This window comes from Python bivittatus, unplaced genomic scaffold, assembly GCF_059951505.1.
Source record: "Python bivittatus isolate LINGU-HERP-01145 unplaced genomic scaffold, Pbiv_v1 ctg000080_np1212, whole genome shotgun sequence".
Lineage (NCBI taxonomy): Eukaryota > Metazoa > Chordata > Lepidosauria > Squamata > Pythonidae > Python > Python bivittatus.
In genome coordinates this window covers 57,414,218-57,434,756 of record NW_028277035.1, presented here as the reverse complement: position 1 = coordinate 57,434,756, position 20,539 = coordinate 57,414,218, and the positions used below count along the sequence as shown (strand labels likewise).

General features: G+C 39.3%; 1 protein-coding gene across 2 annotated transcripts in view; it reads left to right on the top strand.

The window, feature by feature from the left end:
• Positions 1-20,539, top strand: part of SUSD3 (sushi domain containing 3) — a 50,516-nt gene that overhangs the window by 23,888 nt on the left and 6,089 nt on the right. Inside the window, exons 2-5 of one of the 2 annotated variants that reach the window (XM_088134172.1) lie at positions 3,689-3,877; positions 7,765-7,912; positions 9,893-10,057; positions 10,585-10,679. In XM_088134172.1, coding sequence (XP_087990298.1) covers positions 3,689-3,877; positions 7,765-7,912; positions 9,893-10,057; positions 10,585-10,648 — 566 coding nt within the window. In that variant the 3' untranslated portion in view covers positions 10,649-10,679. Of the gene's footprint in view, positions 1-3,688; positions 3,878-7,764; positions 7,913-9,892; positions 10,058-10,584; positions 10,680-20,539 lie in introns of those variants that run through there. The other variant, XM_088134171.1, reaches the window with a different exon arrangement.

The following is a 20,539-nucleotide window of genomic DNA, read 5'->3' as shown; positions in this document are numbered from 1 at the left end:
CTTCATTGATTATAGAATCTGATTGCATTAAAGTATGCAAGTTTGTCTCCCAGAAATTAGTTGATTGTGTTTGTTTATAGCACAATCATACAAACTGCCCTTTTCTGTTAGAGGAGAGACAATAATTTGGTGGACAACATCCTGGAGGCCTCCAATTAAACTAATTGCTGCCACTTTTGCCAACAGTGCAGTCATTGTCAGGAGCACAGAGCAAGTCATGTCCCTGGGGTCTTTTTACATACTGGAGTTGAATAACTTTTCTGGTAGGAAACAGCTCACAGAAGGACATTTTTAATTGTATCTTGACTTTAGATGCACTGTCTTAAAGTCCAGGGTGGTGGGGTGCATTGTCTTAATCTCATCAATGTTACTGATAAGCGTTCTCTTTGAATTAAAACAAAAACAAGAATATGATTACTTCTTTAAGTCTCAAAATAAGTCAGGCATAATTGAGCACTTGTTACATCTCTATCTACCACTGAAATGAGTTTCCTACAGCCATCCTTCATTTTTACGATGCTGGTGGTGAAGGTATTATGGCCTCAGTTGGAAACCTGAACACCACTGAGACTGAATAGTTTTGAGCTACAAACATTAAAATCTTGATCTAAAAGGTTGTAAAAAGAAAAATACTATTCAAGTCAATACCAAAATAAAGGGAAATGCTGTAGTGCTAGCAAGACCTTTAAATTCAAGGATTTGGTAATTATATAGTAAAATCTAATGCAGATTTTCTGCTGGTGGTGTGGCTTTTCCCAGTGGATTTGAATATTTGGTCTTTCTCCTTTCAGTTGCCCTGCTTGACTTCAAAACCTCCTGGCAGGACACTTGTAATATTTCTTAATGAAAGGGAAGCCATACTTAAACTAAATTACAGTGATATTCTTCAAATGTTAATGCTAAAGTATGTGCACCCTGCGTATTATTCCCAGAAAACTGGGAACTTTCAAGGCAAGAGTAGGAAGCATTTTAGGATCTGTTTTGAACGTCCCTCTATATACTTAAATTAGTCCAAAAAATGTTGTAAATTGGTGCCTTTTAGTTTTAATATATAGCAATATGAAGTATTAAATTATTCTGCATTTGAACTAGGAATGAAGTAGTAATTAATTCAGATATGAGAGTACTTGGTCTAATGCCACAGACCTCTGTTTAGTGTGAAATATGAGGCTAGGCTTCTAATTGATGAAGAGGAAGCAACATTTATCTCTTTGAGATTGTCAGAACCTATCAACTATGTACTTAGAATCCATTTAGCTTGTTTACTCTTCACAGGATAAGATACAGTTTGTAAATTTCCTCTCACCTTTGATACTGTAATGCCACTATTTAGCAATTATATAGCATATTTCAAGCCTATAAAATACTCCTTATTCTTTATCTGAATAATCTTTACTTCAGCTCTATAACATAGCTCGATACTGTTACCCTTGATGGCAACCTGTGTGGCTAAATTTACTAGGGAGTATGTATCTGAGTTAAGATTTGTACCAAGAAATTTAAGAACTATAATTTACACTCTTAGTCACTGTGTTGTGTTGTATTAGTTTAGTTTTTAATAACTTCTGAGTCTTTAGGACTGAGTGAACATCATTTCTCCAGGATTGTCTAGCTGCCTTGTCTTCTGTTGGCCTTTTTCAATTCCCTTTGATTTTTCCAACTGTCAGGGTCTTCTCCAAGGACTCTTTCCTTCACATTATGTATCCAACATGTTTAAGATTTAGCTTCATTATTATTGAATAGTCTCACTATTCAAAGGCTTCAGTTTTTCTTTGTTCAGCCTTTCATTCATCGAGCCTTTTCTAGCTACAATTGGAAAACCATGACATAAACAAAACTTTAATATTTTGATTAGATTTGTCATAGTTTTCTCCCAAGTAAAGATGTCTATTTCATTACTACATTCTCTATCACTGTGAATTTTTGAGCCAAGGAGGATACTGTGGCTACTTCAACTTCATTGCCTGTGGGCTAGGATTGACATTGTTAGTTTGTTTCTTTTTTAAAAAATAATGAGTAGCAGACCACCTTTGGTACTCTCTTCCTTCACCTTTGATGGGAGATTCCTTAAACCTTCCTTCCTTCTAGCCATTATAGTGAATAATTAACATATCTGAGATTACTGGTGTTTCTCCCAGAAATTTTAATTCTAAATTATATTTCTGCAAATTCAACATTTCTCATAATATATTCTGCATATAAGTTTGCATATACTTGTGTGTGTGATTTGGCAGGCCCCTACTCTTTTAGCCTTTCGGAAGGCCATCAGGCACTGGGGCAGAGTGAGGATGTCTGGAGTTGGTTGGGGGGCATCCCAAGGGGGTGATTGAGGTGCTGGGTTTTATTTTGGTTTTATGATTTTTATAGTTCTGGATTTTGTTGTTGTTGTGAGCCACCCAAAATTGTGTTTTTAGATGGGCATACAAATCTGTTAAATAAATAAAAGTTAAATAAATAAGATGACAATAATCTTGGCATTCTCCTTTCCCAATTTTGAACTATTTAATTTCCCATATTCTGTTCTAATAGTTGCTTCCTATTTATCATACAAATTCTTCCATTTCTTGTCATCTGTACAATCAGAAACCTTAGTATTATTAATACAATAAAAATAAATGTCTTTTGGGAACTCCCCTTCTTTTCCATTATTCATCATATGTTAGGAATGTAATCCAAGGTGCCCCCACCTCTTCTGAATCCAGTTTGTACACCTGGACATTCTCATCCCATGTATGGTTGAAAATTGAATTGCAAGATCTTGAGCATTCCCTCACGAGCTTGTGAGATAAATGCAATTGTTCAGTAGTCTCATCATTCTTTAGCATATTTTTTTTTTGGTAAATTACAATATAAATTGATATTTTCTAGTCTCTTGGCCACTGTTGAGTTTTTCATGCCTGCTCACAAGACACATGCAGCACTTTAACTGCATCATCTTGTAAGACTGTTAGAAGTTCTGCTGCTATTTCATCAACTCCTGCGGCTTTCTAGGGTCCATTTGACTTCACTTCCCAAAATGTCTGGCTCTAGTACAGTGGTCAAACCTTTATATGTATAATTGATTTGCCTTTTTTTTTTTTGGTACAGATCTTCTATATATACTCACCATCTGTTCTTTATATCTTCTTTCATCAGTACAGGTTTGATTCTTTTGCCTTTTATTATACCCATCTTGTTTCCTTTGATTCTGTAATTTTCTTAAAGAAACCTACTTATACTTCCCATCTGATTGTTATCCTCCAATTCTTTGCATTACTTATTTAGATATAACTTCTTCTTTCCTCTTGCTCATCTCTAGAACTCAGCATTTTGTTGGGCAAATCTTCTTCTGTCTGAACTGCTTTTTGATTTCCATCATTCTCCAACTGTTTTCAGTATCAGCATACAGCCATTTTGCCTTCTTTTGCTTTTTGCATTTCTGGATTTTTTTTGTGTGTATCTTTAAGGATGCCACAAATGTAGAGTGCTTTTGGCACACTATTTATCATTAAGTCTATTCTTTACAGTCCTAGCATAACTCTTTCTTACTGTGCTATGCCAGATAGTAATTCATTTAATCTCAGTTGTTTTTAATCTCATGATAATATTAAGATGCATTCATGCTAAATATGTTTCCCCTTATGGGTCTGCCAAAAGGACAGGGTGATAAATATAAAGCACCTGCTTTTTTTTCTTCTCTTTTTAATAGGACAGTGCAGCCAGATATTTCCACCTCATCTCGGCTCATCACAGATTATCTACGGAAATGGTACCACTGTTGGCTCAGTAATTACATTTCGTTGTTCTGAAGAGCATCAGCTGATCGGTCAAGGAGTTGTCACATGCGTTTGGAAAGAAAATGCTACACAGTGGACAGCTGATACTCCTTCATGTATGCGTAAGTGTTTTTTCCACTCCCCTCTCTCTGCTAAATGATTTGTATAATTTTTCACACACTCTCTCTGACATGTAGGTGATCTGTAGTACTGGCAAAACCGATGATAATGGCTGCGGAATGGAAGAGCAAATTTCAGACTTTGCAGTTCTGTTGATTTTCAGAGATCACTGACTATTATCAAAGAAAGGCTTGATGCTCAATAGAAATGCCATTGGTTTTTTTCTTTTTTTAATAAAGTTCATTTATTTCAGGTCTGTTTCTGTAAGTCTTGCTTGCTATACTTGTTCAAAACATTCCAGGTCAGACGAATGTTCATTTTTAAAATCTAAATGTGAAAGTGGAGAGGGGTTTTTAATTATTAATTCAAAGTGAATCTTTTGAAAGATGAAGAATTGGGAGAGTTTGTAAAAAAGATACACTTGTTGTAAGCTATTGTTTACAATTGCAAAAATAGAAAAGTGATCAGTCTTGACAAGTAGATCTTCAGTGCCAACAATATTGACTTCTGTTTATGTGTTTTTTTTTTCTTATTTATTTATTTGTTTGTTTGTTTTTTTATTTATTTTTGTGCCTTCAAGTCAGTGTTGACTCCTGGGAACTGTCTGGACAAGTTTCTGCAATTTACTTGGCAAGGTTTTCGGAAGTGGTTTCCTAGGGCAGAGAGAGAGTGACTGGCCCAAGGTCACCCAGCTGGCTTTTTGCCTAAGGTGGGAGTAGAACTCCTGGTCTTCCGGTCTCTAGCCTGGTGCCTTAACCACTACACCAAACTGGCTTCCTTATTTATTGTCCCAGTGAAAATAAACGAGCAGAAAGTGTAATGCCAAACTCTGAAATTTCGACGTATAGGTAACAATAACATTATAATCCTCAACACACATGAAGTATGTGTGCATCTAATTTTAAAATGTCAAGCAATTGAGTTGCTTTGCCCACTCATTTTGAATTTCCCAGTTGTACTCAACAGTAATTATGAATTTAGACTATTGGTGTTTGACATGACAGTGAACAATAGTTGACAATGGGAGAAACTCTAAAGAGTTTAGAGGGAGTCATTAGAACACAGCTTTTGGGCTTTTAAGTATGATTTGTTTCCCATTACATTATAGAAAACCTTATTCTTGTGAAGATCTTTGTTTTTAACCTATCACATTTACTATTAATAGAAGAGAACATATGTAGCTCAGGGTTGAACTGTGGAGTCCTTGGGGTTCTCTGAGCTTGGTTGTTTTCTTGCAAAAGTTTCATTATCTGGCTAGGTAACATCTTCAGTGCTAGACTGGAGTGAGGTTTGCTCTCTGTTTATATACAGTGGCTTGTATATAAACAAAGAGCAAACCCCACTCCCTTCTAGCACTGAAGATGTTACCTAGCTGGGTAATGAAATGTTTGCAAGAGAACAACCAAGCTCAGGGAACCCCAAGGACTCCACATTTACTATTTCTAAAGTTATATAATTTTACTAAGTGTGTAAGCTATTTTAAGGTACTTCTAGAAAGGCAGGTATAAATCTATAAATTAAAAAAAATATGTAGGTGGGAGTGTGAGAGCCTGACCTGTCAGAAAATTATAAGACTTCCTGTGCATCTGGTCCATCTGCCTCCCAAAACATTGGAGGACCAAATATAATTTAAAAATTATACAAAACCTGAAAAACCAACATGTGCCTCCTTCTAGCTTAATCCTGTCTTCCAGCATGTATGTATAAAATGAAAATGCTCAAATATTTGCCTTCTTGCTAAACCCAGTCCACTTAAAACTTCACACTGGCCAAGAAAGTCAGACTGCAGCATTTCTAAAATGTGTGCAAGCCTGTGTTCCTGTAAGTTTCCTGCAAAATGGTTGTCAGAATTCATACAAACCACAAAAATCACATGACAGTTTAAAAACTACCACATTCCTCACTGGCTTTGGTGGATTATAGTCTGCTCAGTCAGATGGGCTGCACTGAACTCCATCAAAGCTGATGTTCGAATAAGTGTTTTAATCTTCTGAACGCCACTACAGCCTTTTCTGGTTTTCACCAACATAATACAGCTAATCCCAGTGGAAGTTATTATAATCAAAAGCATTAAAATAAATTTTTCAAGTATGCCATTATTGTGGTTTTAATAGGATGACAAAGAGCTATGCTGAAATTTTCTTCTGCCTTTCTACCTGTGGTTCTCATGCAGTTTGACTGTCCTAGAGAGAAAATCTTATGTTAAAAATAAAAACATGATCAGAATATTTCCAGGCCACCCTTAAGGACAAGAGCCTTCTCAAGGCAGCTTACAGTAATAAAATCACAATGCAATAAAGAACATAATAAGAAAATATTAATAAAACCCACAAACATTCTGCCACAGTATTAAAATTGAACTCATGTGGAGTCAAAACCAGAACAGAACAATAGAATCCCATTTAAGAGAAATCTTGAGAAAAATAAATGGGACTTTAGAGCTTTTCAGAAAAGCTGGGAGTGAATCAGCCCCAGGTGGCAGTTCATTCCATAGGGTGGTGTGTGGTCCCACTTGCATTCATTGGCTTAACTGCTGTCAAAGAAAAGGTAAGAAAGGTTTCTGTTCCTGAAAATGGGAGCAGATCAACAGGAACTTGGTCCCAATCTGTTTTCAGGCTTTAAATATTAAAACCAGCAGTTGACTGAGCTCAGAACCTCACTGGTAGCCATACAACCAGCACACTGTAGGTGTCAAATGTTCTGACTGCTTTGCTCCCACCAGAGCTCAGAGAGCGATGTTCTGTGCTAGCTGGAGCTTCAGGACCATCTTTAGAAGCAGTCCTGTGAAGAGGAAACAAAGCACCCGAGGCTCCTGCATTGGCTCCTCCCTCCTTCTATTGCTCACTTAGCAGTGAAGACAAATTAGCAACAAGAGTGTGGAGGAAGACCATGTGGCCAAGTGACTTGAGCGATTGGCAGTGGGCTCCCTACTAGCACATGGGCCTTAATACTGGGGCTCAGCCATGCCAAGCTCTAGCCCCAGCCCCAGCCCCAGCCCCATAACACTAATTGTGCAATCCAAACTTACAATATGTCTGTCTTTATTTGATTTCTATCCTGCTGGCAGCTTACAAATACCATAAAAACACAGTGCAAAAAAGGCAAAAATACAACAGGGATCGCACACGAAAAACATACTACCTGTCTCCTAGGCAGCACAACCCAAATGCCTTCTGGAAGAGCTCGGTCTTCAGTTCCTTCCAGAAAGTGGCCAGGCTCGGAGCTGGTCTCACCTCAAGCACTTTTTAGGTGTTGCCACTGAAAAACAATGCCCTTGAGGGTCGGTCTCCTTGATCTCCTGTAAACAGGAAATGAGCTGCTTCTTGTGACACAGACTCAATGCTGAGGCTGATTTAAGCAGGGAGATGTCATCCTTCAAGCACCAAGTCAGGCACCTGCCAAGGCTTTGGAGGTTAAAATCAGCCCTTTAAATTGCAAGCCAAAGCCAATAGGCAGACAGTGCAGGGGCCACCATACAGGTGTTACATGTTCCCAGTGATGAACATCCAGGCCACAACATTCTGTACCAACTGAAGCGTCCAGATGGTCCCATGTAGAACACACTGCAGTAGTCTAGACGTGATGATGAAGGCAGCAGTCATTGTCACAAGGTCCTCTTGTTGCAGGAAAAGCTAGAACTGATGCTTTGAGGTTGCTACTTCCCCTTTTGTTTTTATCTGCATTGTGTTGGATTAATTGCTGTGCCAAGTTCCTCATGAAGATTTCCTTGCTCACTTATAAATAAGAGGCTTTTAAATAGTTTGCTTTGAGATATTTCCCGATAGAAGCTAAGCCATAACACTCCTGCTGTTGGTACATTTAATTGCAGGAGTGTGAAGATAGATCCAGATGCAGATGTCAGCCTCTAACTGTGTTTGCTTTGTTCCAGCCATACCCAAGTATGAAACCTTTGGATTTAAAGTTGCTGTGATTTCCTCCATTGTGAGCTGTGCCATTATTCTCCTGATGTCCATGGCTTTTTTAACCTGTTGTCTTATCAAATGTATTAAGAAAAATGAAAGAAGGAGGGCTCAAAGGTGAGTCATGTTTCTGGGTCTAGGCCAGTGTTTCTTAACCTTGGTGACTTTAAGATGTGTGGACTTCAACTCCCAGAATTCTCCAGCCACCCAGGGAGTTCTGGGAGTTGAAGTCCACACATCTTTCTTAAAGTCACCAAAGTTGAAAAACATTGGTCTAGGCTGTTAACTGAAATATCAGCTGTAAGGTAGAGCACTACTTCTGTGACTCAATTTCTGCTTTTCTCTTTGTCTTTTGGTAAATACTCATTTCCTGTACATGTCTAGAAATATTAACAGCAAGGCTCTCATCAATATGCATGTCTCACGTGACAGGATCTGCAACTTTTAATAGAATTTATTGAAATGCTTTTTAATGTTAAAACTCTTATTTTAACTTTACAACAGTAAGTCTATGAGGTGGAGTTCATGAGAGCAGGGACCAGCCCTGAATAATCTAGTAAGCTCTATGGTCAAGCAGGGACTTGAATCTAGATCTCTCAGTTCTAGTCCAGCACTTAGCCACTGGCATTAGGCCATTAAACTGGCTCTAGGATAGAAGAGTCACCATCCATACAAAGCACATGTCCTCCTTGATATCCAGGAAATGAAATCATCTTCCCTCTGGGCAACTGTTGTCTTTCTCATTACTGTGACATTTCTCCCTTTTTCAATTTGTCAGCCACCCAGAGTTGTTCTGGAGTTAGGCAGCCCTAGAAATGTGCCCAATTAAATATGTACATACATACATACATACATACATGTGTATACATAGATACATGTGTTCTCCAGCTATGATAAGACCCCATCATCACCTGTGTTTACTGACCTATTTTCTTGGCAGAAGTATAACTTTTCTGAACTTTGCTAATTCTCATTCAAGATTAGGCTGTCCCAGGAGAGATCTGGGCCAGCTTAATTTGAGAGATCAAGTTCATAATAACTTTTTGTTCTGCTGACTACCAGGTGGGCAGCTTTTCCAAGTCAGTTTGTAGAGGTCTGTGGGTTGCTCAGCCATCTCTGTAGAATTCCCTGAAATGGCTTTCTCAGATTTCTGGCAAGGTGTAGTTGCTCAGATGACACAAACCTTTACCCATGCCAGTGGGGATGGAGTTTTGTTTAATTGTTAATTTAAGCACATCTGTATGCCTCTTGAATCCATTACTCCCCTAAACCCAATCACTCTCTCAATTCCCATTCATACACGAATCCCAGTCCTTCAGTTCTACTTCCTCAGTGGAATAAAGCTACCATACTGTTTCATTGCCCTTGTCCTTCAATGGCCACCATCTCCACCAAATTCCCTCTTCGCTGCTATTGCTCCAAATCAAGGTCAAATTGGCACTGATGCCAGTTGGTCAACCAGTTCCTGTTCTTTCTAGTCTTCCATTTTTGTGTACCATGCCCATTGGTCAGTTTCACACAGTTTTGGTCTGCCCAACTTTCTCTCCAATTTCCTAATTAACTCTTACCTCTGCTTTGAGTTCACTGGCATTTTCCTTCAACATTAATCCTGCATATTCCCTTCAAACCCAAAGACTCTTCCAACCAGACAATTTAGCTGGATGCCATCTTGATATCTTCTCTGTACATTTGGGGACTTTGATTTTTCAGGGGTTTTTTACTGTGTGGAGAGAGTCTGAACATACACAACTCACACCCGCAGCCATTATTCAGAATTTCAGATGATTGCATAGAAGTTGCAATCAGGGGCAATGAGCGCAATCTTGCATTTGCAATACAGATGAAAAGGGACTCTTCCACTAAATTGGTGAAAAGGGCAGTGAAACCATCATACTTTCTTTAACTTATATAATTTATCTTGCATAATGCCAGCATCATATAAAAGAGATAGCATAATGGGGAAGGGGTACATGACAAGAATGTGAATTGCAGGGACTTGATGTGATTTGCCATTTTAGATGTTTGACGGTAGTCACATTTGCACAGTACACATCTGGTATGCTCTACTACAGATGGAAACAGTGCCTCTTTTTACAGGGATATGCAGTTCTGGTACCAGCTCAGAAGTGAAGAGCTAGAAAACATGCAAGCAGCTTACTTTGGTTTTAAAGGCGGAAATAACAACAACAATAAAAAAATTAAAAACCAGCCGGAGTCTGATGGTGGTAGTAACGTGGCATATGACAACCAAGGCTTCTGCAGGTAAGGAAATCACCAATTTGTATGGTGATGCATTTCTGAACAGTTTTTACAGACAACTGGACAATCTGCTTATCACACACATCTCAGCACTCTTTGTCATTTCTGTGTACAGCTTCATCTTGCAGAGTGCTAAAATGACTCTGTCATTCAAAGCTCTGTTGAATTTCTGTTTTCTGCACAAAACCCATATTGTAAAATGAATCTCTAGATCATTCTCAGAGTTGTTCCTTCAGGCCTTCTCTATATTCCCTGCTCTAATTTAATATGCACCACTGTAGTTACACCATGCAGTTTTATTTATGATAATGCTACATAAACTATAAAAGTTAAACTACAACTCCAGTCACTCTGCAGATCAAGAATCAAGCTGCACATTATGCTTAGTGCATGGCATGTTAGTTTATCTTCCACATTTCTTTTAATCCCATCCTTCCAGGAATGGAAGAAATGGAAAACAACTGGCATAACAAATATTCAGTCTCTTATGTGTGTGTGGTAATAGCCAGCTGATGTTAGTTCTCCTGCAGGGCATGTGACTGTGGACCAAGGAGTTGTTCCATGCATACTAAAGATGAACCATCATGGCACTGAACAGGAATAGGAACCAAATTGTCAAGCTCAACAGATTTATTTTGGGGTTGGGGGGAAAAAAACCAATTTGACTTTATCGTCTTTAGTGCTTTTCACTAACACACCCAGTTGTGTGTATCTCCTTCCATCATGCTGCAGTACCAAAAACCTATGTCTCTCATATCTTTAATTATATTTTTTAAATGTTGTATAGCTGCACATTATGCATTAAATGCAGATGTAATGTTTAGCCCTAAAGTAAGCCACCTGATTATTTACTTTTCAGGATAACTGCAGGCTGTTCATAATGCATTTGTTATTCAGCTAAATAAAAGTTTTTATAATTGATAAAATGATTCCATTTTTAAAAAAAATCCTAAATATAATAAAGGGATTGCTCCCCTGCTGCAATTGCTCTGGGACATTAAAACCCACCCACGCTATTTAGCCAAGAGTACAGGTAGTCCTCGACTTAAGACTATTCGTTTAGCGACCATTCGAAGTTACAACGGTGCTGATAAAAGCAACTTACGACTGATCCTCACACTTATGACCGTCACAGCGTCCCCTGTGGTCATGTGATCAAACTTTGGGCCTTGGCAACTGGCATGTTTTTACAACAGGACAAAATGTAATAGGACATAATTTGTTGGAATTTTGTTTGCAACTACTTTATGCCTCTTTTTCACTCTGGAAGAGAAACCTGTTTAAAACTGCAGAGAGCTGAGTTGCATTAGCTGCTCCATATTGTTTCTGATAAGTTCTTATTGCAGCATCTTGTGAAAATATTACCACTGCTTTTTGCTGCTTGTGATAGAAAGAAAGCTAAGTGTAAAATGGCAGGTGCACCTTGCAGTAACTTGCAAAGGTCAGAGCAGATAATATAATAATCTTATGCTCCTGCTGTATGGATGTCTGAGTCTCCCTAAGAAGCCACTCCTGTGCACCCCATTAGTTAGTGCTGCCTTGTGCTGGATCTGTTGGAGGACTTCCAGCATTCAATTATTCCTGCTGCAGTTTCCAGTCTACCCACCACTGGGCCAGAAATTGCCCTTGTACAAGGACAAAAGAATCTCCTTATGGCCTCATTAATACCACTTTAGCTCCATAGGAAACTGTTTTATACCATATCAGCCTCTTTGTCCACCTAACCCAGCCCCTGACCAGCAATACCGGTCTTTCTTATTCCTATCTGACCTTTTAATTCAGGGTGCCAGGGATTGAATTTATGACCTTCCTGTAGGCAAAGAGACTATTGTACTATAGTTATCTCTCTTACCTGGGTTACAATGTATGTTTTTAGTACTGTATATAGTACAGTATACCTTTTTAGTAATAATAGATGATTATCTTTATTTTTCTCCATTTTTGCCTGGTAGCAATGCCTTGCAAAACTCTTGTTACTGCTGCTCAAGACTGTTCTTCAGCTGTCTTCTCAGGGTCCCTAGAAGGTCAGTCTCCAACGGGAGAATGATTTTTTAAAAATCTTCCAAATACATCCCTAGCACTAATATGCCACGTATCACACATGTACTTACATGGAGCCTAAAACATCTCCATCCCAATTAGTTCTTTGAATCCCTTCATCAGTTAAAGTATAGTGGGTTAATATGAGTGAAAGGATAATTTTAATAAGGTTCAATTGGGTATAGAGTACTCTGTCTAAGGAAGCCTGCTAGAGTTTATTTTAATGCCCTTTTGTTTGGCAATAACTCCTCTCTTCCATGCCTTAACATACCATCTGTGTTGAATGGATCAAAACTTAATTCCCACAATGGCCCAACAGATATCTATGGGAAGCCCAAAGAAAAGAATGGATTTAATAGCATCTTTTCACCCATATTCCTTTAGAAAGATTGAGAGACTGAACAGTATGTTTCCAAATCACAAATGGAGTCTCCATCGGTAGAAGGTACCCGCTCCACAGATTTGTCTCCAAGTCTTTCAAGTATGTAATGAAGGGAAAGAAACTCAAAGGACAGTTTGGGTTTACCAGAACAGCCCTGGCTTCACATGCTTGGAGAACACAGTGGAGAAATTATAAATTGCTTGTGCTGCTTTTTAGGTACATGAATTCAGTTAATGACAATTAAAGTTACATAGGATATGTTGATGGATATTGTATATATTCTGTGAACCATTTTGAGCACTATATACTTGCTGAAAGTGTAATATACAAATAAATTAAGAAAAGCAATAAGAATAACAACATTGCTGAACATCTTGCATTCTCCTTAAATGTATCATTTTGTTTTTAAGATCTAATTGGAAGGGTTAAGATTGTTTTAAGGAAGCTCTATTTTCCTCCGTGTACGAGAAAAAGTCCAGCCTGTGGCTCCACAAAGGTCTTTAGATAGCCACTGATGATTCGTGCAAGTTACATTGGCTCTCTAATTTCATATGTACAACCAGAGCATAGAACAGAATTGAACATAGCTGAATTGCTAAGTTTTGCCCAAATGAATTGCAAATGGATATGGTTATATTATGAAATAAGTGAAATAGTCTTCCTTTTAGCAGATGGTCTCATCTATTCAGAATGGCTTTTCAGTTTATTGTAAGCCAGAAAGCATTCAACTTTTTAATATTATTTAAAGCTGATCAGTCTTTAGGCATTTCACTGCCCCAAAAATAGTGATGAAGAAAATGGCACCATACCTTCTGTGTACAGAAGCAAGTGAGCGACTATTGAGTCTTTGTTTCAACTCTGGTAATAGAAGAGCATCTTCTACTGCATCAGAGGCTGGGACATCTGTATGGTGAGTCAACAGCATCAAAATGGTTGGTACAATCAGGTAATTGAAGCCCGGCCCCTTTGTGTGTGTGTGTGTGATGAGTGTGATGTATGTTAAAAAGGAGTAGAGCTTCAGTCACCTGGTCTGCCATTTTGATGCTGTTGACCCCCCTGATCAGAGGAAAGCCAGCATCCAGAAGAGATTCAGGGCAAGCTTGATGAGTGAGGTGTCTTATCACATATCACTCTGCTTGGTATGTGGTTGCTACCTTCTCCAACAAGTGCCTAGCATATGATAGCAACAGTGGCAAAGTGTATCCTATCAAAGGAGCAACATATGCCCATTCACATGTGCTGGCTGCTGCTCCTTCTGCTTACTCAGCCAGGGGTCTTTTCCATTGTTTTAACAGAAGGTGCTAATCCCAAAGTTCATTTGTTTTAACAGAGGGTGCTAATCTCATTCTGGGATGGAGGGGTGATGGTCCCAGAATCATGGGGCCTAATTTTTTGAGCCAGCTTGAGCCATACCATTTAACCAGTAAAAAAGGAGGAGGGGGCTTAGTACAATCCCCAAGCAATAGGCCTGAGAAGGTGACTAAGCTCAAGAGAATGGGAAAGGAAATGAAACTGATGCTAAGGTAGAGCCCTTTACCCTAACTTTAGGGTGAGTTTGAATTGTTTTATTAATCAGTCTCATGAGCTGCCCTAAGGATATCTTTGCCCCATGAACCAAAACAAACAACACAGAATTGTTTACTACATATACCATCTATTTTAGTAATACTGAAGATCTGTATATGACACTCTCTGTATATCAAATGATATATTGCAGTTGGTCCACTGGATTATGTGGAAAATGAACCTTGAAGCTGACAAATGAGATGCCAGTTTTGTGTGTCACTTAAGGGATATTGGTTGTATAATGAATTAGATAGAGTCAAATGATCTCAACACATAAATTGCTGTTAACAGCATGGCAGTAAAGAGGAATTATTGTAGTAAGAGCCATCTCAAAAAGACCTGTAATGTATAATGTAAGAAATGCAATTGGAAGACAATAAATCAGATGTCATTTTTGTACACTGTTTCCTAGATTTTTGTCCTTACATAATAATCACTATTTTTTAACAATGCCCCTCTAAGCTAAGACAGTTATGCAAAAAAGCTAAATCCTCTGAAAACCTGAGCCAAGCTTATTTCCACCAAGGGCAATTCCTTCTTTAATTATCCTGAAAAGAAAGAAACTGTCAACTTTGAGCATTAGAAACTCCCCACATTTATCCTAATTTTCTTTAACAAATGGATGAGAGTTTCTTTTCCACTACTTGGATGATGCTGTTCTTACTGCATCCTGCGAAGCAATAGCTGTTTTCAACATGGGGGGCAAATACAACAATAGGTTAAATCAAATGCTTTGCAACTGAAATCCTGTCTGCTCAGAACAGAAATATGTTTTTCAGATCCAAATAAACTTATGTCATAGATCCTTCCTTCCTTCCTTCCTTCCTTCCTTCCTTCCTTCCTTCCTTCCTTCCTTAAGCATTGCTGCAAGAAATTAATTTAACCCTTTTTCTCAGGTACCTGCCCCCCTTCTGTTACTACATGATTTGGCCATATTTAGATGCCAACATGTTAAGGAATCTTTAGATTCTGGCAAAAATGTGTAATGATCAGGGGCCTCTGGAGGCCAGTAATCAAACAGAAGAGTTCAGGAAGTCCAAGAATGAAATTACAGTGAATAAGGAAGCAATGCACTTTATTAAAAAACAGTGGAGGCTAATCATTGAATATTCATTCATTCCAATCAGCGGTGTAAAAGCTAACACAGAGATCTGAAGTAGTTAATAGGCTATGGAGAATGCAGTGCATTCAATTCAAGGAGAGAGAGAGAGAAACAAAGAGTGAGTTCAGAGAAGGGCGGGGAAAGCAGGGAATTTCAAGAAGCAATTGACTCTAATGGAGCTCACACAGAGTTCAGCTACAGTATATAGACAGAGAAAAAAGAATCAAAGTAGAAACTAAACATACTACAACACTTTGTGCCAAAGGTGAGGGGTTCAGTGTAAGGCCAAAAGAGTCTGAGGCTTCTCACCGAGCAAATAAGTCAGTAGCTTTTGAGATGCAGCTTCAATGGCTCTTGCCATAGTAAAAAGGATAGGAGGTTTAAAGATGTGATGTTAAAGCTTTGTCCACATCAAAAAAGACAAAGTGTAAAGAGAAGGCATTCATACATGCCCACACGTTTATGTGGGCACCACTTGCTCAGGGAAAGGGAGATGAGATTTCTGGGAGAGAGGAAGATGAGCATTTCTGGACAAAAGAGGGAAGAAAGTCAAGAATCATCTTTCCTGGCAATGCTGGGCTGGATGAGCTTGTGTTCCTGGGGTAAGGAGTTACCCAAGAAAGTGGGTGACACACCTGGCAAAACAAAGGACAGGAACAGCATACAGGAGCATGCGTCCTTCCATGGATTGCTGTTCAGGAACAGCAGCTTTAAAGAGGGGACTGAACCAAAAAGATTGTTAGTTCAGGAATGACTGCCTTCAGAGAAATGGCAAGGAAGAGTGACAGGCACTGACAAGGAGAATAAAAAAGGACTTGCTGGGAGGGGGTTAATGGCTCCCCCCCCCCCCCAGGACTGATAGAAAGATAGTTTGACAGAACCTTCATCTTGCAAGATTATCTGGGATGAATTTGATCCGTCCATTTTCAGGACTGGTGTTCAGCCACTTGTGGTTTGGACCTTTGCTTTTATTGAGTGGTGAAACCCTCCAGGGAGCTGTTGGAGGCTAAACTAGGATGGTTGTGAATGCCTCTTGAGGGCAGGGATGGTACTGTTGGCCTTCAAGGAGGGGATGGTGCATCCAATTTACAAGAAACCATTGGTCTACCCAGCAGGCCTAGATAACTGTCAGATAATCTCCAACCTTCCCTTTTTGCCTGGGGCTCCTGAAAAGATGGTTGGTCAGTAGGACTGAAGTAAGCAATGATTGGGTCCAGGGCAAAAAGGATTGAAGACACCCATTCTTATTCCCTGACACACACTTTTCTTATTCAGATACCCTCTTCTGTCACCCCCAAACACAGCTGGCAGAGAAAGGTGAGATAGATCTTATCAGAGATCTAAACTTATCTCCTGCAAGAGGACTTTGAAGTTAGATCAAGGGTCACCTGTGGCTCAAAGGCTGCAGGATTCCCACTGCTAATTTCTTATATTTATGAAACATTGTAACATATACAGTAGGTACATCCACCAAACTACAGTAGGTGAGCTATATGTGAGTTTCTGACATGCGGACTTTCAAAATAAATGTTACATTTTTCTAAATCTCCGTCACTTCATTTAAAAAAGACAGCTAAAGAAATTTGTTGAAGGAAGGAAGAATATTGTTGCTAGTTTATCTAGCTGAAATGCTAATAGGAAAATGTCACTGGTTAGCTAATCTAATTGCTGGGTGAACTGTAAAAAGCCATGGGTTTCATTATGAGAGACGGTCTTCTGAGGATCGGTTGCACAGCTGCTACATACCAATAGCAAAAAATAAAAATAATTGTTTGGTAGAGCTGCTGTTTGGGGCACTCCTACCTAAGTATTTGCAGGTTATTTTTAGATGTTGCTATCTCTGAAAGACAGATATTAGATATTGTGGGAGTTTTTCAAAGGTTAAATCAGGATGCTTTTTAGCTGGGGGTTGTAGTGAGGGAAAGTGGAGGATTTAATGAAAAGAAGCACATTGAGCCTCTAGGAAAACTGCTATTGGGAAGGAAAAGAATAAACATTTGAAATGAAATGAGTTGTTGCCTGTGGGAACTTGCACAATAAAAGAAGCAATCCAAGAGGCAGATCTTGACTAGTTGACTTGGAAATAATCCCACTAAATTCAAAGGGTTTTATGTCTGAGTAGCATGTCCAGGGCTTTAAGCACCTGTTAACATGCTATGGTATCTTTTTTTTCTGCCACAAATTAACTTAACAATACACCTGGAAAAGGAAGTGCTGCATCAAAATGAGTGAATTTGCCTTAATGTATTTACTTTGCAGTAAAGATCTAAAACATACAAGACAGTAGAGATCATACCTGATGTTCAGGCTCCAGTAAACAAAAGCTTAAGTCACAATAAATTTGTTAGACTCTTTGTTGACAAAGCAGTGTAAAATCTGGTAACACTGCATATTTGAACAAGCATTTGAAATCATAAAACTCACGTTCTGTTCCTCAGAAAAATAACTGCTTCTGTTATCTCACTTTGCCAGTGAGATATCCAGACCATTTCTCTAAACCAGTGTTTCTCAATCTTGACAAGTTTAGGATGTATGGACTTCAACTCCCAGAGCATGCTGGCTGGGGAATTCTGGGAGTTGAAGTCCATACATCTTAAAGCTGTCAGGGTTGAGAAACATTGCTCTAAACTTACATCATGGACCATTAGAACCTTCTACATTCAGGGTAAGGCCCCAAAAGAAGGCCACCTGCTTTGCTAATTCTAAAATCCTGCTTATATTTGTGGCCGAACAGTTGTCACAAGAAATCCTACAGCTGGTTTTCAAAACAGTCTTTCTTTCCTGCTGTTGCATCCCACCACAGGAATTGGCTTATTGTTTCTAAATTTGAAAGCTTCATCATATCCTAATGACTAAAAGAAATTCTATAACTATCTGCTGAGCAGTCCTTTTGAGCATAATGTAGCTTCAGAATTAGCATATAGAATTGCAACCGTTGACACATTTTTGCTGATTTTTCTGGTCCTTTTAAACACATCTAAATTACCACCCGTCACCATATCTTGTAACATCAAATGCGTCCAATTTTTCTCTCCCTCATGTCTTTCTTTTTCCGCATCTTTAGTCTTTCATTTATTTAACCTACAGGCAATTCTAGAAGGCATACATAATACAGTTTTTAAAAGCACAAAAGAAAAACAGCAATAGCAACTAATTAACAGCAATATGTTGTAACTAATTATGCCACATATAGAACAGATATCACAAACAAGGTCACATATCAACCTGCCCCCAGGCCAGCTGAAAAACTCAGCAATTCAAGGCTTTCCGAGGGGCTGGACTTAAAGGAGGATGCTGATCTAGAGGGGCAGGGCCCATCTACAAGGACCTGTAAACGGCTTCAAGAATGGGCCTTGGAGCTGTCTGACTCTGCCAGGTCGTATTGGGTCTATAAATTTAATCCATCTGCCCCCAGTCTGGTGACCTCCAGATTTCTTCAGCACAACTTCCATCATTCCCCCTCAATGTGAGTACCACTACCAATAAGTGGGGGACGCGGTGGCGCAGTGGCTTAATGACGCTGAAAGTTGCCGGCCAGAAATGGCTGACACTTCAGCGGTTCAAGTCCAGCCTTCGCGTTAAACAGGGTGAGCTCCTGTTTCCTCCCCAGTTCCTGTCAACCCAACAGGTCAAAAACTCACGTGAGTAGATAAATGGGTACTCTCACTCCGGTGGGAGGAAAAATGCAGGCAGCACCTTGGAAAAAAGGAGTCGGGAGCAGTTGCCGGTAAAACGCGAAACCGCACGCGCCCAAAAAGGGCGTGAAGCAACGGAAACCCCGCCTCCTGCGCTCGCCAGCTGGGCTCTGCTCTAGGAAGGAGGCTCTGGCAAACCACTTCCGAAACACTGGCCTTGAAAACCGCAAGGACTCATCCAAGCAGTCACTGCAGAGTCAGCAATGACTGAGCGCAGATTAAAAAAAAAAAAGAAACTAACAATAAACTATCTAGGATGTATCTGGTTGGGGCTACTTAGATTTATTTTATGATGATCTTTTAAGATAGGAGATGGGAATTTTTCATTTTAAATATGTATTTTTTTTTCAGGTTCTGAGGTCCATATGAGTAATAACCAGGCCTGAAAATATCAGCCCCCTTTTTGCATTTTTTTATGGGTTGTTGAGAAACTGAGGTGGAAAATAGGTGTTAATCTCACAGGGAAAGGACACATTCATTCTGTACTTTCATTAGACCAAAAAGTGCAAAAATCACACAGTTGAAAATTGTTGGTTTTGTCACCCAATTTCAATGGCATGACTGGGAAATGATTTGGGGGACCATCCCTATTTTATGAGTTTTACATAGGCTGCAAGGTTTTAATATTTAGGGAATGGAGGACACATTAAAAACAACCTTACTGAGACATATCCCAATATTGTATTCTAGTAGTTGGAATTCTAAACAAAAATATTAACGGGAAAGATACACAATATGATATACTGCTCTGGTTTCCCCTCCATTACTAATACAGTGGTACCTCTACTTACGAACGCCCCTACTTACGAAATTTTCGAGATACGATCAGCTCCGGCCCCAAAAATTTACCTCTACTTACGAATTCGCCTCGACTTACGAGCCATTTTCCGCCCGTTCCACGTGGTCTGCGGCCATTTTTCCACCCGTTCCACGTGGTCAGCGGCCGTTTTTCCGCCCCTGACGCGTGGTCCGCGGACACCGGAACGGATTAACGGTAATTACATTGAACCTTATGGGAAAATTTACTTCGACTTGCGACCAACTCGACTTGCGATCAGAGTCACGGAACGGATTAAGTTCGTAAGTAGAGGTACCACTGTATAAAGGAGATTCTCTTTCTTTTTCTGTGCTCCTGAATTTGTTAAGCCTTGATCTTACTCCTGCAAAATAGCTGCTTGTTTCTTTTCTCTTAATCTTAAATTAATACTTCTTCATCAGGTTGTCAGACAATGGATTTGTGACATTTGACCATTTAAAAATTCTTCCAGCACCTGTTCCTGTGGATAGGAATAGTCTTGAGGCCATAGAGAGCTCAGAAGAGTGGGACAAAATATTTGTTTGAAAGACCAGAAAGTGTTAACAGTACTTGGTTAGTTGGAGCAGCAGCATGGATCAGTATAAAGCAGTTTCCTGCATTTATATGACCTCAGGATCCGAGTAAGTGGATAAATCACACAACTGAAACATGGCACTTCTATTATGCCTTCAGTGCTTCGTTCATGCTATCATCATCATCATCATCATCATCATCATCATCATCATCATCATCATCATCACTACTATTTTTATTAAGAGTACCAATAGAGGCGAATATGTGTAGCTCAGGGTTGAACTGTGGAGTCCTTGGGGTTCTCTGAGCTTGGTTCTTTAGTTGCAAACATTTCATTACCTGGCTAGGTAACATCTTCAGCGCTAAAATG